The sequence below is a fragment of the Trachurus trachurus genome (assembly GCF_905171665.1).
Source record: "Trachurus trachurus genome assembly, chromosome: 11".
Classification (NCBI taxonomy): domain Eukaryota; kingdom Metazoa; phylum Chordata; class Actinopteri; order Carangiformes; family Carangidae; genus Trachurus; species Trachurus trachurus.
The window spans coordinates 18,593,787-18,621,169 of record NC_139904.1 but is presented as its reverse complement, the minus strand read 5'-3'; the positions used below and the strand labels follow the sequence as shown (position 1 = coordinate 18,621,169).

At 40.9% G+C, this 27,383-nt stretch overlaps 5 protein-coding genes across 5 annotated transcripts; 2 read left to right on the top strand and 3 right to left on the bottom strand.

Moving 5' to 3' along the window:
- Nucleotides 1-1,920: 1,920 nt before the first annotated feature.
- ptdss1b (phosphatidylserine synthase 1b) lies at nt 1,921-9,173 on the bottom strand. Its single transcript, XM_083981949.1, has 13 exons — nt 8,916-9,173; nt 8,625-8,716; nt 8,089-8,133; nt 7,859-7,983; nt 7,357-7,515; nt 6,689-6,840; nt 5,916-6,057; nt 5,628-5,740; nt 5,398-5,463; nt 4,327-4,426; nt 3,688-3,747; nt 3,393-3,471; nt 1,921-3,304 (listed from the first exon to the last, which is right to left on the bottom strand). The coding sequence occupies exons 1-13, from the start codon at nt 9,092-9,094 to the stop codon at nt 3,207-3,209; spliced, it is 1,410 nt and encodes a 469-aa protein (XP_083838075.1). The 5' UTR covers nt 9,095-9,173; the 3' UTR covers nt 1,921-3,206.
- A 302-nt stretch (nt 9,174-9,475) lies between these two features.
- mterf3 (mitochondrial transcription termination factor 3) lies at nt 9,476-12,946 on the top strand. Its single transcript, XM_083981793.1, has 8 exons — nt 9,476-9,559; nt 10,306-10,664; nt 10,771-10,923; nt 11,596-11,785; nt 11,908-12,055; nt 12,137-12,208; nt 12,343-12,504; nt 12,604-12,946. Exons 2-8 carry the CDS (start codon nt 10,313-10,315, stop codon nt 12,796-12,798), a joined length of 1,272 nt encoding a protein of 423 aa, XP_083837919.1. The 5' UTR covers nt 9,476-9,559; nt 10,306-10,312; the 3' UTR covers nt 12,799-12,946.
- A 658-nt stretch (nt 12,947-13,604) lies between these two features.
- uqcrb (ubiquinol-cytochrome c reductase binding protein) lies at nt 13,605-15,413 on the top strand. Its single transcript, XM_083981722.1, has 4 exons — nt 13,605-13,664; nt 14,701-14,769; nt 14,911-15,077; nt 15,206-15,413. Exons 1-4 carry the CDS (start codon nt 13,646-13,648, stop codon nt 15,281-15,283), a joined length of 333 nt encoding a protein of 110 aa, XP_083837848.1. The 5' UTR covers nt 13,605-13,645; the 3' UTR covers nt 15,284-15,413.
- A 472-nt stretch (nt 15,414-15,885) lies between these two features.
- On the bottom strand, nt 15,886-18,453 carry lrrc14b (leucine rich repeat containing 14B). The gene is made up of 3 exons (XM_083982551.1): nt 18,028-18,453; nt 17,210-17,838; nt 15,886-16,708 (listed from the first exon to the last, which is right to left on the bottom strand). Exons 1-3 carry the CDS (start codon nt 18,301-18,303, stop codon nt 16,030-16,032), a joined length of 1,584 nt encoding a protein of 527 aa, XP_083838677.1. The 5' UTR covers nt 18,304-18,453; the 3' UTR covers nt 15,886-16,029.
- A 1,266-nt stretch (nt 18,454-19,719) lies between these two features.
- Nucleotides 19,720-26,314, bottom strand: LOC310993210 (uncharacterized protein; the record flags this gene model as incomplete). The annotated part of the gene is made up of 8 exons (XM_083981525.1): nt 19,720-20,135; nt 20,247-20,390; nt 20,525-20,660; nt 21,034-21,129; nt 21,351-21,442; nt 21,821-21,875; nt 25,971-26,050; nt 26,290-26,314. The coding sequence occupies 8 exons, from the start codon at nt 26,312-26,314 to the stop codon at nt 19,720-19,722; spliced, it is 1,044 nt and encodes a 347-aa protein (XP_083837651.1).
- Nucleotides 26,315-27,383: the final 1,069 nt, after the last annotated feature.

The following is a 27,383-nucleotide window of genomic DNA, read 5'->3' as shown; positions in this document are numbered from 1 at the left end:
ATCAACCCACAACAACCTGACTTTACTCCGACAGTTTTCAGTTTAGCTGCCACAGCCCGTCCTCCCCCGACCGGCCCACGTAATCACACCGTGATAAGCATCAGTCACCGCGGGGAGAGAGAGGCTGGACCCTCCGCTAGTCCGCTCACACACCGAGGGATCATTCACAACCACACACACACACACACACACACACACACACACACACACACACACACACACACACACACACACACACACACACACACACACACACACACACACACACACACACAGCAGCGATCTGATGACATCGGTAGGCTATTAACTGTAATAGCGCCCATCACCAATAAATAAGAAGGGAAAAATCTCTGATCTCATCCTCCACACACCCAGCCCTCAGCAGAAGACTATTCAAACAATAAATATGTCTTACCTTTACAACAGGTGTCCTAACAGTCAGCAGCAGCAGTCATCCAGCTCCAACAGTTTAATAATCCACCGATATTCCCGTTTACATCGCGTTCCTCATCTATGACAGCCAGCGCGGTGTTTCATTCATTTGCATTGTGTGAAAAAAAAAAAAAAAATTAGCGGCGGCAACAGCCGTGTTTCTGATCAACCGGGTCTGTGTTGTCCGGTTCCACCGCGTTGTTTACTCCCGGTGCAACGTTACTTCCACACGGACACGGTCCGCGCGGCTCGGACGCGGTGTGTCGGACTGTCTGGACCTCTGGACCGGTGGTCTGGACTCGGTACCAGCAGCAGAGAGGCTTCACCATCTCCTCTGTCAGCCTCTCCTGTCAGGAGCTGAAGCTAAAGCTAACGCTAACGTAGCTAAAACTTTTTTTTCCACACAATGCAAATGAATGAAACACCGCGCTGGCTGCGAGCTTTTACAGTCTATGGCTGCGAGGAACGCCATGTAAACGGGAATATCGGTGGATTATTAAACTGTTGGAGCTGGATGACTGCTGCTGCTGACTGTTAGGACACCTGTTGTAAAGGTAAGACATATTTATTGTTTGAATAGTCTTCTGCTGAGGGCTGGGTGTGTGGAGGATGAGATCAGAGATTTTTCCCTTCTTATTTATTGGTGATGGGCGCTATTACAGTTAATACCGATGTCATCAGATCGCTGCTGGGTGTGTGTGTGTGTGTGTGTGTGTGTGTGTGTGTGTGTGTGTGTGTGTGTGTGTGTGTGTGTGTGTGGTTGTGAATGATCCCTCGGTGTGTGAGCGGACTAGCGGAGGGTCCAGCCTCTCTCTCCCCGCGGTGACTGATGCTTATCACGGTGTGATTACGTGGGCCGGTCGGGGGAGGACGGGCTGTGGCAGCTAAACTGAAAACTGTCGGAGTAAAGTCAGGTTGTTGTGGGTTGATCCGGTGAATGATCAACTTTCAGAGTTGATCAGAATTTTCCTCTGGATGTAAACATGCTGTAAGAAATGATCACACCGAGATCAGCAGAGGAGTCTTGATAACAGCTCCGCTGCTGCGGCGGCTCCTTATTAGCGGCAGTTAAAAAAAGAGGTTTTTTTTTTCTATTTTTTAACACTGTAAAACTAGTTCACAGAAGGAGCAACACAGTAGAGGTCTCCTCTGTGTCTCTTCTAATCCAGTGCCTCCACAGTTTCATGTTTTACCGTCTCTGTCTGTAGCTTTGTCCTTCACTTTCACTGTCTGTGGCTGTCAGCCAGCAGAGGCAACCAACACCGTGACGTCACGGACAGTCGAACGACAAGATGGCGGCGCACTAGCTAAAAAATGCAATTTTCAACTCTCATTTTCTCCTAAATGCTTGTGTTTCATGTGTTAGTTTGTCTAAGTTTAAGCACACTGGAAATCAATTTAATGAATTATGTTAAATTGGCTGGCTGCTTCACCTCCACTTTAAGAAAGTTTTATTCAAGGTGTCAATACAAATTTAATCAGGAAACAATCACTTAGTAACATACAGTATATCAAACTAACGGGATGTTGTAAACACATTGTGATATTCAACATGAAACTGCTCTCCATCATTCAGTAATACCAAGAAGAGCTTACGCAGACTAGTTTCCTGTTCTGGTCATGTTGTATTAACCCACTGAAAAACTAAAAAAAAAAAAAAAGGTTGTGTTTGAAAAGTATAATTTCTGTGATTATTCTATGCTATTGAATGTCACCACAGTGCTATTGCATTGAATATCACAGTATTCTGTCAGTACACCATACAAATACACTGTTCTCTTCTACTAAATACAAACACATAGCCTACAAAATTGCAACAATAACATACATCCCAAGAATTTGAATAATCACAGTGACAAAAGCTTAAAAGAGCAGGAATGTAAAACACAAAAATGCTACAGTTGGTTGTTCCACTAATTTAAAGTAGAGAAACAACCAAGTATTGACTGAGGAAAAGCAGACAGTACAGTTTTATCAGTAGATAACCGTATTATATATAAGTACAAATTTGGCACTTCTGGCATTATGTAAACACAAATACATCAAATCAACAAAGTTAACCTATAAATCACCGTTCAAATTACTAATTAAATGTTATACACAATAATAATTGAGATCTTTAGTTTTTCCTATTAAAGCTAAGAAATTCAGTGACAGAACTATTCAAAAACAACAGTCAAGACAACGAGTGCAAACAAGTCCAAGGGTCTTTAGATATATATACTCAGGTTGGTGGTGCAGACAGGTTTGTAAACCAGAGCACACTGATATAGCTGGCACACCCCTGACTGGACATACGTGCATGTCCCACAGTGCAAAACATCCAGACAACATTCAGTAGTTTAAGGCAGAAAATGCTGGGTGTAGTAGGACGACTGAGGCCCACATGCTAATTTAAATAGTCCAAGTAAGGCAATCTTGTATTTCAAAATCTAGTGTATATTGCTTAGAAGTACCCCTGTCATACAGTATCAGAGGTTTTCTACTACTGCAGATTCCAAAGAGCACACAACCCCAGTCTGCAGGTCTATGTAGCTTTCATCTCATCGTTGTGTTTCGCCACCACATTGCCACAGCTACAGCTTCATAAGCTGAAAAAAAATATCAAAACTTGGAGTGTTTTATTTGAGTTCACCTCCTGGCCTTTAGGATTCTTCAAAATCTTAATGCAACTAATGTGCATAATGATTTGCCCCATTCGTTGGGTGCTTTTTAGAGTCTATCCATCGCTTATCTCCCTAATGGAGGATTTGAATACCCAGCGATTGTGTTGGTTATTGTCGCTTTCCTCCCTGGCCATTCACAAATCTGTTCCTCCCAGAGGCTCTTTTCCGTTTTGTAGGTTGTAAACTTCTCAAGGACTCCTTCTGCCCTGTGGAGTAAACATACGTGATTTTGTTAGGGATTAAGGTTAAAGTGTAGTGATGAGTTGTCACCAGTTTGTCTGGTATGAGACTGACCTGCAACACCATCTGGGATGAAACCACACGAGTCAACAACACTGCTGTCATCACAGTCTTCAGTTTGCATAGGAATGCTCTGTAAATAGGAGCACAGAGTCAGTGGCTTTGCGCAACTCTTAACAGTCAAGTAAAATTAAGCTTCAAGTTGAGAACAATTTTCAAAAGAAACATGTCACAGCAGAAAGAGCACAGGAACTCAATTTAGTTCAGTTTCAAGATCCTGGTGTTGTGAATGCTGTTGTTAATGTTATCAGTGACACCATTTTACTAAAGACATCTTACAACATCTTACCTTCATTTTACTTTGCTCATACCACACCATCCCATTTAAACATAAAAGTGTGATGAATGCCTAAAAAAGAGGAATTGTCATAAGTTAGTAAACATGCTCAAGTGCAACATGGTGATGGAACAATGTTTTCACACTAGTGTATTACCAATTTGGGTATTAACAGTGACAAATAGGCTAATCAAGAATAGGCACTTGGTATGTGCTGGGGTCGGGCTTGAAAATGGCTAAGAAGACATTAAAGTGATAGGATTTTTAAAAGTGCCAACAACCATTGGAGCTGCAATGATAGCAGCACTAACAGAAAGAAAAAATGCAAAAAAAAAAAAAAAAACATGTACCCATTGACCTTGGGCAGGTTTGTTTCGTGCTCATGTCTGAATTGTCAGCTTTAACACCAACACGCTACAGGACTCTGTTACATGTCACAGCAACTGTTACCAGGGTCCAAGTACAACATCAAACACACATATTTATGTTATGGGTCACTAAGTAGACATCTGTATGACAGGATGAGAGGAGCAAAAGGGTCATTTAACATTAATATTATGTTATCTACTCCTTTTAATAACTAGTTGAAGTGAAACATGTCTTTAGGTAGTGCAAAAATATACACGCACACACACAGACACACACACTTACCAGACAGAGTAGCCACAATAGGACAGAACGGATTTGTGTCTTGGAAAACAAGTCATGTCCAAATTTTACACAAGCAAGAGCCTCCAGGAAAGCAATAGCTCTGAGGGGAAACATGAGGGTAGAATTAAATGGGTAGATTTGCTGCTCTTGAAATTTTAAGCACAGATCACTGTATGTAACAATTGCCCCCTCTCTTGGCAACTAAATTTCATTGCAATGGAGCTCTCTATGGACACCTGTGGCATTTACGTTCAAATGCATGTGCTCTATATTGTTGTTTCTTTGCCATTTGAACGCATGAGCTAAACTAATTTATTTTAGACTGCGGGAGGAGCTTTTTCAGTTGTAAAGGTTACACTGCAGAGGTAAACCCCAGATGAGAGAGTGGTCTCAGTATTCAGTGTTTTAAGCAGTCGGAGAGAGCCTGTCGTTGCTATAGAAACTGGAGCAGACAGAGGACATTAGCAGCTTTATGTCTGAGATGAGGTCATAATGTTATGAATTTCAATGGGCTAGAAAGAGTTAGATAACTGAATTTACATAAAGCAAATCTGAAACTTAACAGTTATAGAAAGAACAATTCAACAACAACAACAACAAAAAATCAAAAACTTGCAGGTACCTCTTTTTTTTTCTTTTTTTTTTTTCTTGTTTTCTACCTTTTCAAAGTAGCTTAGCATAATTGTAGCAAGTGGCCAGTAAAACTGTGGTTGAACTGTTATCAGTTACAACTCTGTGCGAACAGTGATTGATGGTTCACATCTAGTCACCACATTTCAACAATAAACAGGAATAGATGATGACGTGACATTTTCAGCTCACAGTCAGAGTAGAAGTTCTCACAGCGATTTGCTGGATTAAAAACAAGGATATTAAACCAGGGAGGGCACATATCATTGTGATATACAGTAAGCCAACAAGATCAAAGCAACTTTTAACCAAAACTCTGCAGTCCTCATAATAGCTTATACTTAGGTTACACTAGATTTTCAAAAACTTCCATTAACGCAGCTTCCAAACTTGTTTCTGGATCATTAAAAAAACTGATCTAACTGGACAAGTGATACTTACCCAAAGACCCAACACTGTGTGCCAACTCGTTTACACTGAGTGTCTGTCAGGTATGCATAATACTGCCTGAAAAACATTCAACAAAATAAAGTCATTTTAATTTCTTTGAACAGTAATCAAAACAAATATTTCTGATTTCCACACAGACCCTAAAGGTCAAAAACTGTCTCAGGTAGTGTTCGAATCTATTATGTCACATTTACTGTTGCTGGTGTGTAAAGTGAACTTACCGTACAGTTGGTGCTGTGATGACGCCAACGAGGAGGATACGACACCAGCTGAGTGGGTGAGAGGCCTGAAAGACGAAGATGTGCTTGAGGAAGAACGTGTTCAACTCTGTCAGCTGTGAAGATAAGAGATTTAAGACAGTCACCAGTTCATAGGAGTCTCCATCAAAGTCTTTGGTAACACATTTAGATGGCAGGATGAGATATTGCTGATCTTTGAAGAACCCACAGATTAATACCTGGCATTCTGACAATCTTATAATCATTTCTGGGCCAAAGGTCAAAGCCTACCTGCCATAAGATCATGAAGAGGTAGATGCCTGCCAGCCTCTGGGACGACGACTTTGGGTCGAACCAGCGCACGTAGGTCCAACTGGCGGGGGTGAACTGGAGCACGGCTCGCTTGATTTTCCCAGTGGTGCTGTGGATTTCCCTGAACAGACACAGTATGTGCACCTTTGAGGGTCCAGAGATAAATACAAACATTCATACGATAACATGTGGCTGTGGAGAACCCTTGTTTCATACACCATCTGATTTGGACAATTTGTGTCACACAGCAGTGAAGCTCTACGATGTCTCTGCACACGAGGAAGAAGAGAAGGGAAGAGTAAAGCTTTCTACAACCAACACTTCATTCCACTTTTGTTTTTTGTTTTTTTCTGCAACAAGTTTTAAGTACATTGGAAATGATAAAGAATGAAGATTCAGGTTAGTGAGGTATATTCAGAAAGCAAAGTGACATGTCTAGTCCAACATGGTGTCAAATCCAAGGTATGAAAGCATGAAGAAAAAGGTAGGATTTTTACCTCTATTATATTACTTTTTCCTTTGTGAAAAAAAGGGAAATGGAAACAGGCATAACAAATGTTACAGGTAATATTCCTTATATAGATTTAGATGGTTTTTAGTAGGTTTTCTCAATATCAGCATTAGCTGATTAAAGATGCTATTGATCGTGTTTTAATGGGCATGAAGGAGAATGGGAACTGGCAATTACTGGACTGGAGTCTTTCCTGTGGGAACAAGCATCTTTTTGAATTAGAAAAAAACAAAACACTGACTTGATGCTGGCCCAGCGGTAGGTCCTCATCTCCAAAAAGCGGCACACGGTCATACCCAGCCAGATGCCTCCTCCGTTACACAACAGTATGTCTAGTATCACCTGATCCCACCAGCACTCAGCAAAGTTTGGCAGAAGGTGCATGAAGAACAGCTGCGAAAGACAAATGGTGGACACGGCAGTGAAAATTAAATATATTTACTTGGTAGGAAGTTGTATATCAAAATCTCTTCAATCAAAGGGCTGGGAAATGATAACATCTACAAATACAAATTGAGTTAGTGTGTGTTTATTTAAATGACTGTTGCACCTTGTTTGACCACAGACTCTGTGGCAAAGTCGATTCTGTGATGAGTAAATCTGGCATTAGGCTAAATCCTGTGATCTAATCCTTTCAGTCAACAACTAGGAGCAGGGCAGCAGCTCTTGGCATGTGCATAAACTCCTGCTGATACAATTGTTTCATAATGGTGGTTTCCTCCTGAGCTATCAATCTCTACTCAAACTGAGCTGAACTCACACTGTTCTTTTGTATGAGCACGATCACTACAGTTTACAAAAGTTTTCTTTTTTGCTTGACCTTGCAGAGCTCAGAATAAATTTAGTTAACATCCTACAATATAATGTAGGCAGATCAGTCTTAAAGACATACGTATAAGCACACGTTACCTCGGTCAGTTCCCAGGTGATGCTGATGGTCCAGCACAGGCCGTAGCTGCGGATGAGCAGAGCCTTCATGGCCCAGCCTGCAAAGTGGCCGAAAGCAAAGATGTCGAAGTGGCTGAGGACGCGCTCCCATGTTATCACTGTACAGTTTACAGCATATTCCTGTGTAGAACAAAAAAAAAGAAAGTTAATGGCCACCAAAAAGGAAGTCTGAATAAAATCTGGAAGAAAATTTCAGTCAAATTTTACAACAATTTTATTTGAATAACTCAAATTATGTATAAATAATGTGTCTCTGGGGTGTTCACAATAAATACAGAAAGTTACATCAGCTCTATTCCTTAAACACACCCAAATGAATGATGTTTTTTTTTTAATTCAGTTTGATGCTCGGGATATACATTCAATACATGATCATGCATGATTTTTTTTATTATACTAGATTTGATACAAGTTGACGGCTCAGGGGCATATTAACTAATTATATTGTTCAAACCATCCTTACCATGATGTCTGCTTCCCGTGTGGCATAGCGCAGATTTGGGTCCACCCAGTACATCAGTATCTTCACCTGGTCCCAGTTCAGGAAGATGAGGAAGACCAGAAAGAGGAAGTAGAGTACACTGAGACCTGCCCACAACAGGAGAGAAGCAAGGTTGGAAAACAAATGAAATCTGGATCTTATCTGAATATTCAGGTTATTGGTGAATGAGGAAAAAATAGGCATAAACTTACCAAACACTATTCTCCATATCGCAGGATGTGGCCTGGTAAAAGGTCCTGAAGAAGAAAGCAAGATAAACAGTGGTTCATTTGCAGTCGAGCTAAATTTGCTGAATGAACATAATCCACTCAGTCCATTTAGCTGTTGTTCAGACCTTTCACCTGTCTTAGTGGACAGAGTTTTCTAAAATGTCATGTTTTTGTCTCATTTCAGACTACATAAACTGATACATATTCAAGTTTTCTTTATTATTAATTACTATGCAGATTATTTTTTCACAATTATGTTTAATTGTTTGTTCAATACAATGTAAGAAAATGGTGAAAAATTCTCTGCATGATTTCCTAAAACATACAATTGCTGGCAACGGTTACTGACATGAGACAGAGAGGGAAAATAATAAATAATAATAAATAAATATAATAAATAATTTTGCTTGAAGAAATACTATAATTCAAGTGTGACTGGTGCAGGTTAGGGTTGGGATTAAATCACAGACATACCACTGAATGATGGGGCCAGTGTGAATTTTATAGTTATAGTTTACCATTAGGAAAGGCCAGGACACTGATGACCAAGAAGAAGGAGACAACCACAAAGAGGCCCACTCTGAGGTTGTTGTCTAAGTGCTCATCATCCCTGTCACAAAAAAAGCACTGCATGTTAACAAAGGGGAGGTTATGCTGCAGGGCTCTTACTCACCACCACTGCATGCCATTTACAGTCAGCTGTAGAAAATAACCGGTTTAACTCCACACAGTGAAACTGCCAACTTCAAAACAGAAAACCTAGCCGTACATTCAGCAGGAAAAAAAGTACTATTTTCAAAATTATTTACCTGGTGAAGGCAAAGTACATCAAGCTGAGCACAGTAACTGTCAGCAGCGTGATAGTGTGCGGCTTATAGAAGAAATCAATACAGATATCATCCACTTGTTGCTCGTTTATCATTCGGAAATGTAACTTATAATTGGTATCGTCCTTCCGCGCTGCTTTAGTAGTCGCAGCGGCTGCCATGTTGCCAGTTTTGCGCTAATTTCTGAACTTAACTAATTAAAATTTAATAGCAACAGCCAAAAGTCATAAATACAGATGGACAATACATCGCTATGAGATCCACACGCAGGGACGTTGAAGGTGGACTAAACCACAGAGCTAATGGGGGTGAGTGGACGTGAAATTACATATTTTATTGATAGTCAGTCACCAAAACAAAAGCGTGCCATTTAAAGACAGCATGTTTAAACTATTGGGATTGGTTATTTATTTTTGAAATAATTACGTTTTTCAACCTTATTCAGACTCATGTGTACAAAAAAAGAAAATCGGTTCTACCGACGCATACACCGCCGTGGTACATCCCATATTGTGACATTTCCGCTAAGTTCTTCCGGTATGGAGCACATGAAAACAGTTTGCATTGAATGAGACCACGGTCAATGATGGAGACGATTTGAAGGTTGACTGCTTTATTCCTAAACTGTAAGTTAGAAGACAACTTAACTACATTTTTCGTCTTTAGCAGTGGCTTGTCCTGCTAACGTTAACTCCTTGTAGCTTTTTGTAGGACAACGAGTGTCGGTTCTTAACCTGTGTGTATCGACCAGTCTATGGTATCGACAACAAGCTTCAATTTAGTTTATAGTTCCTACCATAGACATAGAATAATATGTATGTATAATATGTCTATGGTTCCTACCGCCTTTTTTCTATAGCTACAGAAAACACCGGCGCTGAGTGAATCTTAATTTTTCTACATACCATGAGCAGCTATGAGCCATCAGACGTCTCACCCAAAAAACTTTTTTTTCTTTTCCCATTTTATTTTGCCATGCCATTAACTTATATGATAATCTGTACACATGTACATTACTCCTCGACTTTGACATTTAAAAAGGATATTTATTGTCACAGTAACTGTACTGCAAATGTGTTCTTATAAATAGCTACATTTTAAGTTTGCTTTTATTTGTTAATCTGGTGAGTTTTGTACCCTTGATTGTACTCTCCAGTAAAAGCTTTCAGCAAATATCGACACAGTGGATAGCCTGTGTCTAAAGATAATGATAATAACACAGTACTTTATATAGCCTATTGAATAGCAAGTTTTATATTGTCTTTATGATTTCTCTATTTTCTAAGTAGACAAGTGTATGATTTGATGGGCGGGTTATCTTATGGAAAAATAACACCAAACCCAACATGATGTGTACGTTTTATCTCTGCAGGGTCGCCATGACTTCATCCTGTGCACAGCTGTGTCTGAGATGCAGAAATCTTCTTTCCTCCAAGACAGTGGCTACCACCTGGCAGTTCACTGCTCAGGTCCACCAATGCACAACAGTCAGTACCACCGGCAAAATCCCACATGGATTCTCAATTTTCAGGGAGCATCACAGAACAGAGCAGTTACGACAGAGGTGGAAACAACAGATCATCTGTTACAGTGACTTAACTGCCAAACATCTGGCAGCTGAGGCTAAGGAGGACAGAGTCACAGTGTCAAGATCTGATGTTGTGGCACACGAGAGCCACCTGCTCCCAGTCAGAGATGCTGCGCCATTGAATGAAAGTCAGATGCCATTAGGTACGTATTGGTTTGCTGTGGCTGACCATATAAGCATATTTGCATATTCAGCTTTTTATCTCATGAGTGTTGTATCAACTCAGTCCTTTTTTTCTAAACTCATTAGATCTTGATGCTGCTGCTGAGTTTTCTGCATTAGAGGAGATCAGTGATGAAGAGGCGGTCACTATATCTGTTCCTGCTGCCATACCTCCAGCCTCCACCTCTCTTAGAGACTACGTTGACAAGTCAGAGACACTCGGCAAGCTGGTACAGCTAGGTAATGATGACACTGTAAATTAAAGCAGAAGTAAGTGATATATTTGTGTTAATATAAGTCTTAAATAGTTATATCTTCCGACAGCAATCACTTACATAGAGTGTTTGGACTGAAACACGGGTCTGTCAGTCACTCTGCTCTGCTCTGAGCCGAGGAGAAAACATTTATCGTATCCTACAGTTTTTATCCAATGAGGAGAGAGAACGGCATGCAGGGCTGTGTGTGCAGCCAAGGGACGCCGTGAATGTGGCGACGGAGGGACGAGGACTGTTATGGTGCGTTCAAGGAAACTCGTATTTTTCCGACCTGTGAAGTCGTACCGGTCTGGTACGAGTTCACCGGTCGGAAGTTACGAGTGGCCGTTATAGTGACTTTCACCGGTAAAACAGGTCGGAAAAACACGAGTGGGTTGCCTGGAACGCTACAAAGTCGTAAGTTGTGACTTGAAGCTGTAATTTACGATTTCAAAAGCTTGCCTGGAACGCAGCATTAGCGGAAACGACCGGACCACTTACTTCTGCTTTAACATTTGAGAACATTTCTATAATATTTATTTAGACCATTTGGAAATGCATATAGAACTATAATGGTAAAAGGGATGATCTTTAAGGTCTACAAATGATAGGAGATCTCTTTTTTTTGGTGATCGTTCAACCTCTTTTCTCATTGCAGGTGTGAATTTGTGGAAGCTGGAACAAAGGCCCAACGTGGGCTCCATGCTGCTGAGGCTTGACTTCAACACAGATGTGGCTCCGAGGCTTGTGTTCCTCAAAGAGATTGGGGTGGAGGACTCTCGCCTTGGCTACATCATCACACACAACCCCTTCATCCTCACTGAGGATTTGGAAAACCTACAGTCCAGGTGATATGAAAGGATCGCAGAAACAGAAATGTTAGATGTCTTCATATTCACCACTGTGTGATACACTGTCAGAATCTGCCATGAGACTCTCTTAGTAACTTTCTTTTTTGTCATTTGTGAAGGGTGAACTATCTCAAGTCAAAGAAGTTTAGCTCTGAGACGGTTGCATCCATGGTGTCCAGAGCTCCCTATCTGTTAAACTTCAGTGTTAAGAGACTGGACAACAGATTGGGTTTTTATCAGCAGCAACTCAACCTCAGCACTTCTAATGTAAGCATCTTCAAGTATTATAAGTGAATTAATGGTGAATTTGTCGATAGAGATTGTAACAGGTTTTGTTTCTTTTTCCAGACTCTGAAACTTGTAGCTCGTCTGCCCAGGTTACTGTGTGGCAGTTTGGAGCCTGTTAAAGAAAATCTTAAGGTACTGAAAAGACCAAATATCATGCATATACAGTATACAGTAAATACATCTATTTGCCAACCTCCTGAGATACAGAGTTTCATTATGTTGATTCTTTTTGTGTGTGTCTGTGTGTTCATACGTTATCGTCTTAGGTTTGTGAAATAGAGTTCGGCTTTAAGAAAAATGAGATCCAGCACATAGTTATTGCCATCCCAAAAGTGCTGACTGCCAATAAAAGGAAGTTGACCCAAATATTTGACTTCCTTCACAACACTATGAAAGTGCCCCACAACCTGATCACCAAGTTCCCACAGGTACGTTGAACTGCTGTTTATCTGCTATTTAAGGTTCAATGTGTATCCATTTTACCATCCATGTTCTGAATTATAACTTGAGCATATCTCCTCCTGTAGGTCCTGAATTCCAAGTACTTGCGAATCAGAGAGCGTCACCTGTTCCTTGAGTACCTTGGAAAAGCTCAGTACGACCCAAGCCAACCCAACTACATCTCCCTGGACCGCTTGGCGTCTTTGCCAGATGAGACTTTTTGTAAAGATCTGGCTCTGGCCACATTGGAAGATTTTTATTTGTTCCAAAAGACACTTTGATTCTTTCTTGGATGGCATAAAAGTGGTTCAGCATGCAGGAAAAAAATAATGCCACCATGTCAGAATATATGCTGACATTAATGTCTTTAAACATACAGTATGTTTGAAATAAAATGTTTTCTTTAATAAATGTACACACTGTACATCAGCTCCTCTGCTTGAAGTACTGCTCTTATTTACTATTGTCTATCTGAAGTAACCAAAATGTGATGTAAAACAAATGTTTCAGTTGAGACTGTGCACTAAAAAAAAGCACCCATCAATGAGAGTAGATTGCACTTGTGAATATGAAAAGTGATCAAGTCTCACTTGATTTGTGATGGAAAGCAACTGCTCTGGGCACATTAACCCACTGTATTTAAAAACAAATAGGAATTTTCATGTCATGTACTAGTAGTACTGATCCACTTCATTTCAAAGTAGTCACATCCAGACAACACTAGACTAGGTCCAGTTCTAAAACCACGATGCTCACACATAAGATCTGGACTAGAGTATTCTCAGACAACCTGTTTTTACTATGCCAAATTTTCCTTGACTTCCTCTTTACTTCAGACCTTCAGTCTTTTTTCTTTTTGATGAACATGGCTATCCTCATGAAATCACGGTCCTGCTCAGAGAAGCTGGTTGTTTTCTGTATTTTTTTTCTTCCTCTGTGATTTAATTGGCTTGTCGTTTCGCATAACAGATTCACACAATAGGTTTTTAATAATATGCCAGTGCCTTTTCATATTATACAAGGTATATGATAAACATGTAGGCGTAGCATGTAACATAACATTGCGCAATAGCTATGACCTCAATACTCCTTACCCACAAGGCACCGCGGTCGTTCTCAGTCGCAAAGATGGCGTCGAGGGCACCAGGTAAATTAAAAACGCTCCTTTTTAATATTTCCAGTTTTTAATGAACTCTGTAGATATTGTGTTGTACATATGTAGCGTGAATCGCGTTATACAGTATCACGAAACGAAGCGTAATGGTTGATTTGCCTGGAAGAAAACGTCTTTCGGCGCGTGTGACTTGTGTTTGTCCTCTAGTGTCCCCGTGCTAACTGATGCTAACTGTTAGCTTTAGCTCAGCGTTAGCGCCACTTGTTCCTGTAACAGTGAATTAATCAGTGTTTAATCAATGTTTAACTTTGTTACAACCACACACGCCGTATCTTGTCCATGTCAGTGAAGTAACGTTTTCTAATCGACTGTATCCGTTGACTTGTATGCTGTATCTGTCCTCGACTGTCTTCTAGCATTAGCCTCTTACTGGTACAGTCAGTGTTGCCTTATTCCAACGCTGATGAAGATATTCACAATATGATGATCGGTATTCGGGTTATCTACAGTAACCTCTGCCATGTCTATGTAAGATATCGTGATCTGAGAGTGATAAATAATGGACTGTTTCATAATGACACTTTGCACCACCCGAGGCTCTGAACGTGACAGATTTCCCAGTTGTAGGCTAGTGTTTAAGTTTCCGGGTATTAAATGCTGCTGGGAAAGAAGTATTCAGATCATGCACTTCAGTATAAGTGGTTATAATTCAATAATTTCAACAATATACTGCACTTCAGTTAAACTCTCTGCATGTTGTCCCACACTACTGTCATGTTATTATCTGTTACTGATGTATCGGTGTGTTTTAGCTGCTTGAGATAAAGCTGGTAGAGCTATTTCAGTATAGTACTTGAGTAAATATGTGTACCTGTAGTTGCTTTCGATCACTGAAAAGATGTGAGTCATCTGCAAGGTTAATGGACAACCAAATTTACATTGTTGTCCAGTAGTTGGAGCCATACTCCTTCCTTCTGATACCTGCTAACTTCAACATTGTCTTGAACAGAAAACCAGGCTGTTCTGCCTTGCTGATCCTGTCTGTATCTGTGTCTTGTTGTGTCCACAGTAGCAACGGGCCGGCTAATGGTTGGATTCCGCAAATGGTATTACAACATGTGTGGCTTCAATAAGCTCGGTAAGGCCAAAGGACAGTGTGGGTCAAAGCACGACTATATGTTTACCAGTTTTAAGGCTATACTCCTTTACAAGAGAAGCTGTACATGATTGTCTTGGGTCATTGTGCCATTGATTTCACTTTTTTTTTTTCCTGTGTCAGGGTTAAAGCGTGATGACACAATCCATGAGGATACAGATGTGAAGGAAGCCCTAAGGAGGCTCCCAGAGCCAATGTACAACGACAGGATGTTCAGGATCAAGAGAGCCCTGGACCTGTCCATGAAGCAGCAGATCCTCCCTAAAGACCAGTGGACAAAATACGAAGAGGTAGGTTGAACACATTTTAAATAGCTTTTTGTTCAGGGTGGAGACAGGAAAAAGGAGCAATAACATACATTTTTCATTTTGATCTTCAATGTCTCCCTCTCTAAACTCACCAAATGTTTTCCCTTTAGGATGCCAGCTACCTCTCACCATATCTGAATGAGGTGATCCGTGAGAGGGAAGAAAAAGAGGAGTGGACGAAGAAATAGACGGTTCCCGGTTCAGAGCTATTAATCCTAGCCTTCAGTCAATGCATGGTTGTCCCCTGGTGTAGTATTTAAAAATGAGATGTAACCTATATAAGACAGTGCTCAATAAAGACACGTACATTTTGGAAGATTTGCAAGTATCATTTCTGTGTAATGACAAAATGTGTAAAGATCTGATTTTACTGGTATGACATACAATTGCTGCACATCTAGGGATCGGCCCCTTGTTACTATAAATCTGTGATGTTATACCTTTACAAATCCATTTATATACAATTTTAAACCAAAATATATAGACATAAAAACATGTACAATAAGTATGCAGAGGCTATAGTCGTCGCTGCAGCTGGCTCTGGTTTGAATCCCCCAGTGTGCCCTTTGCTGCATGTCATTCCCCCTCTCTCTGCCACCCAATTTCCTGTCTATCTCTACTGTCCTGTCAAGTAAAGGCAAAAAGCCCAAAAAATACTTTAAAAAAATGACAACAAAACATGTACAATAGATACAGGTAACAAAATATCAAACTTCAAGTATCTACCATAACCACTGCAGGAGCTACATCTATTTGCACTGCACAGCTGTACGGACAGGAATTCAATTTTTTAGTCAAACAAATTCCAGCTCTCTGGATTTATTTTCACAGTGTTTGCTTTCAATGATGACTCGCTAGCAACCTGTACTAGCAGTGTAACTAAATTAAATAATGACTGTTGTCTGTCAGCCCATTCATTTCACAGGCAACCATGTTAATTATGGCCCTGTGCCCCTGATCTCCTGTTGTCCACATCAGTTATGGTATCTATGAAGTTTCCAAGGACATTGTTGAAAGACTTCAACATAGTTATCCCCAGCTCATTGCTGGTTTCATTAATGTCTGCATCGTAGGCGCCCATGAGTGGGGTGCACACCTCCACACTTCCCCTACCAGCTCCTTCCAGGATGCCAACCAGCTCGCCTCTGACCTGCTGAAACAAATCTTTGTTGTATTGCAGTAAGACCGAATCATCAAGAGGATACGTAATATCCTCAGAGTAACACTCGCGAGGAACTGGTACCTCTATGTACCGTAACTTAGGAAAACCTGCAGATAACATGGAGAATAACCTTCGTAGGGCTGCAGAGGTCAGAGGGTTTCCCAGGAACTTCAGCTCCTCCAGCACCTGACAACAAGTCAGAGCGTTAGTGAGGGCGTCCATGGACTCGTCACTAATATTACATTCTTCAATGGTCAAGCTGGCCAGAGTGGCCGAGCAGCGGCTGAGCAGTTTGTGGAAGTAGGTGGAGTGAGAAGGGAAGATGTCGTGTCCACTGATGTCCAGGCGGACCAGGACCTCACTGTGGAGACTGTTGGCCAGGTAGGTCATGTCCACACGGTTTAAGGAGCAGTTGGCCAACTCCAAGCACTGCAGGGGAGTGTTGAGAGGACTGAATGGAGAAAAGAGTGAAGGGAAATTAGCTGGTGTGGAATAAATGGTCAGTGGTGCCAGAAATAACTGGGCACTAGTAGATTTAAAACAAAAATCTGATGAGCATTCTGTTACATCGCCAAATTTATTTGTCTCACAACATTTTGACTATTACCTATGTACTTTATGTGCCGGACTGTTATCAACATCTCTGGTGTTGTGGATTTATGCTCCTGCTCCATTTTCCATTTGAAGTATATGCGGCTTGCAGCTGTCTGTCCTCAGCTGGGCGTCATGTCAACAATTTTAACAGCAAAATAGCTCCAACTCTTTGACAAGGTCCTTGGGTCTGTAATGTACTGTGTCACTGATTAAAGGTGATTATTATCCGCTATATAAAAGATCCTGATACTGTAATGTGCATGTAAGAAGGACATCAGAGCCATCTGTCATTAGCATCCATTACCTCATTCACATGAATATGCACACAAACAAGGACACTGTTTTTGTAATTACTCACTAGAGCAGTCTGCGCAGGTGTCCAGTGAGAGTGGAGAACCCCACATAGAGCTCAGTCAGGCCGCCCAGCTGGGCCAGCAGGTTGCCAATGGTGGCCAGCAGATCATCATCATCAGAACCCAACCTCCTGACGTCCAACGCCCCGGCCGGCAGGGTCAGAGACTGTAATTTAGGGAACTCCACCCTGGACAACAGGACCTCCAGGTGTGGGGCCTCCAGAGGAACATTGTGGACCACCTCCAGTTTTGCAATGGACTCAGGTTCTGCAAGTCGAATAATGTAGAACAGCTGCTTTAGAGCGAGGGAATCGGCCCGAAAACCAACAAAACGAATCTTCAGTGGGCAGTAGCGGACGAGGAGGAGGGCCTGAGCCACCACCTCATAGTTGCGGCCTGTGACAAAGCCATTCAGGCGCACGTCGATGGATGTCTCGAAGGCGGACCGGGACACATCGCTGGCTTGCATGGCAACCATGGTCTCATAGCACATCTGGGTCAGGAGCTGGGTTCTTGCCCATCGACCCAGAGTGGCTCGGCAGGGGCAGTCCTGGTGCTCGACGTCTTTCAGAGAAGTAAAGTCAGCCACATGGAGGCACTTTGCATACGTTTTTGGAGGAGACAGCACATAATCCTTCAGAAAATGAGAAAATTTTGGTAAAATATTTTGAATTATAAGCCATTGGCAAGTCAAGGGTGTTCGAACCAACTGACTTACAGATCAAATAGATTAAAGAACATGTCAAAAACATGAATGGCTATTGTGTGCTTGACTTGAATGTGATCAGAAGAACTCATATCACACTCAACAACATGTAGGTACCTTTAAGCCAGTCATTATCGCCTCCAGACAAAGCCGGCAGGTGCGTGAGGTGAAGTCCATCTGACAGTCCACTGTCTTTCCCAGAAGCCTTTGAAGGTTGAGCTCGGGAAGAGGCCATGTTTGGACCAGAACACGCAGTAATGCAGCCTGTTCGTGAAGGTAGCAGGCCTTGAAGAGAAGCGGGTAGAGATTAAAAGACACACAGTTGAGGTTCTCCAGAGCGGTGGGACCGGTCTGCACGAAGCCCTCGGCAGCAAGGAATCGCAGAGACTTCATGCTTCTAGGTTTATCTTGCTGCTTGCATCAACAGATCTAAGCTTCTTTATAGGAGCTGCTATCAAACAGCTCTGTGCGTCAGTGCCTTGCCTCCTCTGTCTGCTGTGTTGTTGTTGTTCTCTGTGTCTGTCTGGGTGTCGTGCGTTTCTCTGGAACGGTTCTTGCTGTGGTGAGGCAGGCTGCGTTGCATGAGGGTCTCGTGGTAGGTAATAGGGGCAAGGTTATTTATAGAAACAGCTGTCTCATGTCCTTCGTCGGGGCATGGTGTCTATTTGCAAGTTTTGCCAGGCAGATAAGTAGGAAAAGGATTTGAATGCCGCTGGGAAACCTGTCGCTGATCACAACACCTCCTTGTGAACCTGAGACTACATATAACAGCTGGAAAGAAAACAAATATACTGAGGACGGATATAGAACAACAACACAGGAACAATCCTACTAGGAAGACAGACTAGATATTAGACTTGTTTTGTTGTGAAATGCATCAATTTACTTGTTAATATATCACATTTTTGTCCAGACTGCTTTATATAAATAGCTTTTACCATCCTAAAAATCAAACATGCCATGTGCTTGCAATGCATTATGGTCTACTGAGGCTTCTATCTGCGGAGACATGAGCATTATGTCTCTTTCATTGCAGATGTAAGGTTATGGTAATGTTTACAAAAAAAAATGTTTACTGTAGTTTGCGACACCTGAAATATGTCCTGCTATTAATGTCTTATAATAGAAAAATACAATTACAATCAAAACATTGTGTCCAGACGTCTAGTCAGACACTATAAATATTTGTTTTTCTGCTCAAGGGAAGCTTATCTCCCCTGGATATATTGCTTATCTTGAGCAACAAATATCACAGATAACAAATAATGGACTGAATACGGTATGTCAACTACAAAACTATTCATTGTCAATAAATATTTGGTTAGAAAGCAAATGTGTTAGGACAAACAGATTAAACACATTTCCATGATAGAAAAAAAACGGTGTATTCATTTGCATATTATGTTAATATCTTCAAATAGAAAAGACACAGTGTATGTTGTTCATGTAATACTGTGTGGAGTTCAAAATCAGACACCAACAACACAACATAGTGCACTTTTCAATTGTGTAGCTTAAGTGGTAATCTACCTGAGGGGAAGCAGTTGATCTAAAATGCTGTAAAAGGTGTCCTTCAGACAATGAACCGACCTTCCAGGATGTAGTGGAGTGTAATCTTAACTTTCAGGACATTGTTTGCATTAGATAACAGTGTTTTAGCTTGTAAGAGGGTGATTCAAGGACCTGTTGAGTTGCTGTTGAGTACCTCCAAAACCACCCATAAATCAGTCCATGTGACCACATCATCCCTTCTCACCTTGTGAGGAGCTTGGATCCAGTTCATACAGTATATGTTTCAAATACAGAACATTAAGAAGGGTGGTAGTGGTGATGGTGGTGATGATGGTGCTCATGGTGGTGGTGATGCTCATGTCTCTGGACCAGAGCGGCCCCACAGGAGGGCTGACGTTTATTCACAGTCTCCCTGTCCCCCGCTGGCTGCACCTGGTGGTAGCCAGGGTGTCTAAACGGCGTGGAGACGTCTTGTGCCCTGGAGCGAAGCCTCTTGCTGTGGGTACGGTGGAGGACGCTGTGTGCTGGAGAGTGAGGCTGGGTGGGATGGCCGTGCAACCTGCAGGGCTTTCCCTCTCCTCTGTTCCTGTCCTTCCCCATTGACATCCGCTTACTTCTAGGAGACTCAACGGAGATGCAGTTCTCTCTTCCAACCACACTGTGGTGCTGAAGAGCAACGTGAGCTTGACGTGTCGGCTCCTGACAGGATGACTCTGGAAAAAAAAAAGAGGAAACAACACTTATACTTACAAGTTAGAAAACGCACCATTTGATTAAGTGAGATGTTTACATGTATCATAACAATAAAGGAGCAGTTTCTATACCTGTGTTGTCAAATTTTGAGGTGTAGTTTTCAATACCAGCTAGATCCAGGTAGTGGTTTCTGCGCTCTATGTTTTCATCCACACAGTAGACTTTCCTTACTGGGCTTCCCGCCTCCTGAGATACACTCTGCTCCTTCTCTGTGGCTGGTTATAAATGAGAGAGGGACAAAATCATCAAATGATGACTTGTAGTCCTGATGTCTTGGTCCCACTACTTAAAACCAGGTAAGAGTCTTTGCACAGTAATAACTAAAGCTGTAATTAAAAAAACATTTTACCTGTTGTTGAGATCTTGTCTGGGCAAACTGAAGGAGTTACAGCTAGCTTGATCTTCAGAGGTGTGTTATCACCACAAGGCTTCTTGACTGATGCTTCGAGAACCTCGTAAATGGACTGTATCAGACCTGACATATCCTGCAGAACACAATTTCAATTTCAATTTCAATTTCAATGTCAAAAGACTTTATTTATCCCCAGGGGGTGATTCAAAGCACAAAGGCTGCAGCATCAATATCAAGATGTAATATGTAAATGTATGTATGTATGTAAAATGAATAATGATGATGATGATGATCAGTGCAACCATAAGACATATTACACTGTATATTGTACAGTGCAAGGACATGCATTTGATATGCAAATGTGCAAATGAAAAGTTAATAAATTAAAAAACACATAGGTTGTGATACAGTGGAACGAATGAGAGAGTGTAGCAAATAGCACACATACATACTGTGTACAAAAATACTTTCAGTTTGTATTATAACAAAAAATAAAGGATAGCTACCTCCTTTGTGACCTTTCCGCTGTTGTCAAAGTTGTACAGGGTGAAGACCCACTCCTGCTGAGAGTCCTCCTCAAGCACCAATTCACACTGTGTGTCCTGCACAAATTGTCACAATGACAGGCTTAGTGCAACAGCGATGGGATGTAGAGGAATAGTTTGAAATCTCCAGCGCTCTAATTCACAGGAATTCTCAAACGCCCACACAAAAACAAACAACTTAAAATGATTAGAACGGCAAATATGCAGACATGCACGATCACAGCCATCACGCTTCACCTACAATCTGTTAACAGAGGCATGATGATGAAAACACTCACACCAGCATGGCCTTTCTTCTTCTTTGCCCGTTTATTAACATGGAGGTGGATGCTTTTGTCCCTGTCAGCCGTCGTCTTCGGTGTCAAAACCACTAAACAATGAAAAAACAGGAAAAAAATATACAGTAAATAACAATAATGAGCATCCCCCAAGTCTGAGGGTCGCTACAGTCACTTTTGTGTTCACATGCTGTGTCATCCTAGCTCTGTTTTCAATGAATGTTTGGCAGCAGAGAGGAAACTTAAAGTTAACTAAAAGCTGTACATCCAAAGGTCTGGGCTTTCCCACCCAAATAGAAAACAGATGTGTTTCATTTCACAATTTCTTTTTTTCCCCCTGGGGAGTCGAATGGATATAACATTTTAAAGCTCATGCATTAAACCTGGTAATGCACTAAATCTATACAATAAGAATGAAGGCCTCTGCAATGCATAGAAAACGTACGTGATGCGTGTGATACCGTACTCACCCTTGAGGTTGCAGTTGTGGTCGGATTTGTTTTCCCTCAATTCTACGTACAAGTTCTGTGAGAAAAGGTTGTAAATCAACAGAGAACACACATGTTAGGAGAGGCGGAGAGAAAGAGTAGGAGAGGAAGCAATTATGTGATTTTCATGTCCCACGAGTGCCTGGATGGATCTCCAGATGTGAGAAAAGCTGAACAATGCCTGAACATCTGTGGCACTCATGTAAGTCTTTCTAGGAACTTGTAACAGACACGACTTCAGTAAAAATAAAAATCCACATCAACTCTGAATATATCACATCAGACTACAGAATATCAGATGAAGCAGTGACATACATCTTTCTGATGACACATGTTCACACAGATGCAAGTAAATGTGAAAAAGAGGAGCTGTTGATGTCTTTTCCTTTCCTTCTATGTAAAACCAGTATGTATAGACAAAGCGATGTCTCCGATCTTTAATAAGACAGACAACTGTAAGACAATGACAAGGAGCATAACCAAGCAAAACTGTAAAATTCGAAGATGCAGGACATAATTTGGCCAATCATCCCTCTCAGTGCAAGGTACACACACACCTATGGAATTCGGAAATTAAATCCCAAACAGAACTCAAGAGGTTTAGTGTTAAAGTTAAACATTGGCTCAGAAATGTGAACATTAACTTCTCTCAAGTCATTGTCAATACAGCACTTAACTAATGTTTAATGCTAGATCTAACTTTGTGTTTATTTATTCATGGTCCCTATTCACTGTATTATCCACTGTATTTGTATCATTGCATTTATTGTATTCAGTATATTTTATCCTATTCTAAAGCCTGACCAGGGACAAAGACTGCAAATTAGCTGAAGCTAGACGTCTTGTATGCATCGCATTTTCCATTTTTTGTGGCAATGTTGTATGTATCGTCACTGTAAAATAAACATTAAAATAAAATAAAACAGCAGCACCAAACACAATGTATAGGTCTGTTTGCTGTACATTTTGAACCTAACAACTTTAGAAAACTATACTCTATAACAAATTAATCTATTTCTATGACATCTATTCACATTTTGTATCTTTTTTTTTTGCACATTTGAGTAGAACAGGAAACAACAAGATATTTCTTCTCTGATCAACGCAATGCATCGCGGTGATGTTGAAGCAGATGCAGATGGGCAACAAAAGACATGATAAGACGACTGCACACCCTCACACCCACATACACACACACAGACCCACACAAACACACACTACAAGTGATCTCTCTCCACACCCTCTTTTCTCCATGCCTGCCATGCTCGACCTGCTGTGACGCTTTGATCCTGGGTGTGATTTCAGTGGAATAAGGTGGGAGGTGGAGGAGCATGTGATGATACAGGTAACAGGAAGGTTTGCAGGTGTAGGAATCCTGTCGTCTTCTCTTTTGTACACCCTCATTACACAACATCCACTAATGCACCATCATAGTGCTGGTAGAATGGCAGCTGCCTTTGTCTCAGTAAGAGCGTGTGACAATATTTTGTAGAGGTTTCACAGTGAGGGAGGACAGACATGGAAAATGGAGAGATGACACTGGGCCTCATAGCTAAATACCATTAAACTGCTTGAACTGTAATTTTTGTTTGCAAACATGCATGAAAACCACACCACACTTACATGCCATACAAAAGGTCTACTAACATGTACTAACGAAGAGGTACTGATTTTCAAAACGGCTCTATATTTATTTTTTACTTGGTGAATTATGAATTAATACAAAATACGTGAATACAGTCTGAGTATGGTAGTTGCAAACATTTTCCAATGGGGTATAAGTGTAAAAACACGATATGTTCATTTGTAACTAAGTTATTGAATTAATGCAGGATGTATTGATTTCTATTGTCTGCACAGACAGGAAATCGTCAAGTCAGTATGAGTTTATTTGATTAGTTAAAGCTTATTAATGGATCCCCAGTCAGTGTGTACTGGTAACATGTTGTACTGTATAGAAAAGGCCAGGACAGCGTCTATTCTCATAGAAATATCAAATGTTTTATATCAGCAAAGTTGTGACACATGAAAACTACACAAATAATCTGTGTTTCCAGGGAAAGATGGGTCTACCTGGACAAACCAGATTCCCTTGATTCATAATTACAGCATGCAAGGTGTATTTAAGCTCCACTTTGAACTTTCCATTAACACAGAGAGACATTGTCTTGACATTTACGTTAACTGGGCCTGAAGGGTGGATTCAGTTTCCAAACAAAAGAACAAGAGATGAACGCTCCACGTCCATGTTACCACACACACACACACACACACACACTCACACACACACACACACACACACACACACACACACACACACACACACACACACACACACACACACACACACACACACACAGCAAAGCAAAGCAAACAGGTTTAAAACTGTTGACACCTGATCCTGACTCACTCATAATTGACAGTCAAATATGTAAATAGTCAAACTTGTAGAGCTTTCAGTTTTACACAGCACAGTACATACCTCCAACAATACACAACGATGTTCAACGATCAAAGTCATGAGATTACTTTGAAAAACCTAGTATATGTAAAGTTACATTAAAGTTAAGGCTGAGAGTTAATTCTACAGGATGCAGAAGGAAATTTCATGTAACAGCAAAAAGCTGACAGGGAACAATATGCGTGTCATGTGTCATTACATGTGAAATCATGAAACTTCTTTGCCATTTACAGTTCACAGCAGCAGTGTTATGTATGGTGTGTGTGTCACACTATATTAGCCTGGAAAATCTAATCGCAGGAAGCACCCCACTATTAACGAGCGCAGATCCCCCACCACAAAGCTTTAAACGACTTGGCAGAACTGACGTCTTTTTCCAATCTGTACGACTTTCCAGACAGTTTCTTACAGCATGGTACAGATGTGTCGTCCGCCTCTGACAATTTGTCAACCTTCAAAACAACACAACTGGCGACAACTCACAACAAATTACATAACCTCAGAATCTGCACTGAGAGATGAGATGAAACATGCTCAAGAGAAGTGAACCTGGCATGTCGGCTGCTTATGGTATTATGCTTGAAATGGATGTAAAAAGTGAATTTGCTGTGCTTACATGCAGCCCTGTGATTCTTAGAAGCACATAAAACATCTTTGATTTACTTTCACAGCAAAATCTGGTTACGCAGATCAAATCAGCGTGTTTATAGCTATTAAGAGATGGTGTGACTGTCACCAGCTTTTACATGCACGAACCCAAACAAGCGGAACATCCACTCTGAGTTGTGAGAGTAGTTTTCAGTATCCAGGCACCAAACGTGACTGTTTCATTAAGGCTAACAGTCTGCATGTGATGCCATTTACGCAATAAGACACCCACCCCTCTACAGCTCCAAACACCCCTCCCTACATCTTTTTCCTCTCCCACCCCCCCACTGCCTCATATTCTGTCTGGCTGGTGAAGGAAAGCAGTACCAGATGTGGAGATTTTTTTTTTTTTCTCAGAGAAGTCCTGTATAAAGACCTTGCTGTTCAGAGGGGGATGGCTGCGCTGCACTTCACAGACTTGGACGTCTCTTTATAGAGATGGAGGAGGAAGGGCGGAAGAATAAATATACGACTACCTCCAAACACCTTTTATGTCTCTTGGATGTGATGTGAGCAAATACTGTTTGTCCCCAGAACTGGCTTCACTGAGATGAAGCTGCTGGCGCTGCAATAAACCAGTATGACCAGGCTGCTAATGTTTGTGTTCTCTGCTTGCTGCTTGTTTTTTTTCCTGCAGTAAAGGAACAGGCCTCTGTGGGTTTAATATACAGCTCGTATATGGATGTTATGGAGGAGAAATGCATTAAAATACTAATTTGATTTTACATATGTTGTATCAAAGGTCATGATAAGTCATTCTTATTAATGCGCCGCTACAGCCAAAATGTAGATACTGATAAATTAAGATAGAAAAACACCCAAGCAGAGTCTAACTTAAAAACTTCAAGTCAAATCAAATATCAAATCTCTTGATTGTGATTATCATGTAATCAATTATCTGTTAATAAAGGACCATTGTAAACGTTTGCTTTTTAATTGCTGGGGATATACCTGAGGTGGTTGCCTTTGTCCAATCTATTATTAACAAAATAACTATAAATTGTAAATAAATATAATTTCTACCTCTGTCAGTTTGGCCTTGTGAATGTGAATCCGCTCCTGTTCCCCCTGACAGGTCTGCACACTGGAAGCTGGACTACCACCTGCAAAACACGAGTAAAGATGTTACTGTAACACATCAACTAACACACAAGTGAGTGGTTGAGTGTGGCTGTCTTACCCTCAGGGCTCTGTCTGCGTTTCAAAGCTGCCCGTATGAAAAGAGAAAAGTAAATGCGATAAGTGACAATGAGCTGCAGTTTCTTTCTTTTCTTTCTTTCTTTCTTTCTTTTTTTTTTTTTTTTTACAAACAGTCGCATTTCATGTGATGTCTCACTCTCACCAAGTTTGGACTGGAATTTGCCCATAGTCCTGCTTTTTCTCTGTGATCAAGAAAAGTTCATGATGTCCAGTCCGTGAGGGAAAGATGAACCTGAGGATAGTGAAACATCCATTTCCCCGCTGGAGCACCAGGGAGACTCGGTGTCGCGCTCTGGGAATATCAGCGACGAGGTGAAACTCGGTAGTTTGGCTGGGAACATGCATCCAAGAGTAAAGAGGCAGAGCGGGAGGCTTCACCGCTGCACACTTCCTGCTTCGGTTACACTGGGTAAGACTGACCAGACCGCTGTGTTAACTATAGGAGAGCTTCTTCTATGGTGAAAACTTAATTATTAACTGTAAAATCGATGTTGACTTTTCATCAAGCTGTACTAATATTATCATTATCATGTCATCACAATCATTTACATCCATTTTTGCACTATTATATTGTTATTAGTATTAAATTAGTATAATTATGTGTAGAGCTTATGTTTTGTTTATCATTTTTAAAATTGTCCTGCTTGCCACTGTGCCTGTCACATTGGCTCTCACTGACAAAGTGTTTCAAACTGAAACGACTGTAAACATAACAAGAAAATCAATTTCCTGAAGGATATGCACTTGAATATTAAAAGCTGACTGTGGTGCTGAAGAAATGCTGTAGGAGCTGAAGCAACTGCTGAGGCAATACTCAAAAGGCTGAATCTATAGCTGAAATGTAGAATCTGTAACCTGAAAGATAAATGGGTTAAAAAGCAGCAGAATTCTTAAAAAGGCAGGAGAAAATACTAAGACCCTGCATGTTGAAGTATAACTATTGAAAGCTGAAGTCTGCTCAAATACATTGGAGACCGACAACTGAAGAGCATTGCTGAAAAAAATATTCAGGTAGCTGAAGTATTGATAATGTAACTGCAGAATGTAGGTAAGAGGTTAATAACATGAAAGGGTTGAAAAATACCTAATAAAGAACACAACTGTTGTTAAATGTACAAACTGAAAGTGTGGACTGGCCTAAACGCCTTAAATATGTATAAGAAAGACAAACTGCATCCTGAAAGACTTTTAAATTATGAAAATACAGCACAATCTGATCTCGAAAATTCTGGCTAA

Bases quoted from the DNA above. Each gene is read 5' to 3' on its own strand.
- ptdss1b (XM_083981949.1), bottom strand. From the start codon at position 9,094: ATGGCAGCCGCTGCGACTACTAAAGCAGCGCGGAAGGACGATACCAAT. The intron at 7,516-7,858 runs GTAAGGATGGTT...TGTTCTACACAG, and splicing joins CACGGGAAGCAGACATCATG to GAATATGCTGTAAACTGTAC. The intron at 5,741-5,915 runs GTAGGCTTTGAC...TTATCTTCACAG, and splicing joins TCTTCATGATCTTATGGCAG to CTGACAGAGTTGAACACGTT.
- mterf3 (XM_083981793.1), top strand. From the start codon at position 10,313: ATGACTTCATCCTGTGCACAGCTGTGTCTGAGATGCAGAAATCTTCTT. The intron at 12,209-12,342 runs GTACTGAAAAGA...TTATCGTCTTAG, and splicing joins CTGTTAAAGAAAATCTTAAG to GTTTGTGAAATAGAGTTCGG. The intron at 12,505-12,603 runs GTACGTTGAACT...CTCCTCCTGTAG, and splicing joins TGATCACCAAGTTCCCACAG to GTCCTGAATTCCAAGTACTT.
- uqcrb (XM_083981722.1), top strand. The intron at 14,770-14,910 runs GTAAGGCCAAAG...TTCCTGTGTCAG, and splicing joins GTGTGGCTTCAATAAGCTCG to GGTTAAAGCGTGATGACACA. The intron at 15,078-15,205 runs GTAGGTTGAACA...TTTTCCCTTTAG, and splicing joins AGTGGACAAAATACGAAGAG to GATGCCAGCTACCTCTCACC.
- lrrc14b (XM_083982551.1), bottom strand. From the start codon at position 18,303: ATGAAGTCTCTGCGATTCCTTGCTGCCGAGGGCTTCGTGCAGACCGGT. The intron at 17,839-18,027 runs GTACCTACATGT...CATTTTCTGAAG, and splicing joins CGATAATGACTGGCTTAAAG to GATTATGTGCTGTCTCCTCC. The intron at 16,709-17,209 runs GTGAGTAATTAC...TTCTCCATTCAG, and splicing joins CACCTGCGCAGACTGCTCTA to TCCTCTCAACACTCCCCTGC.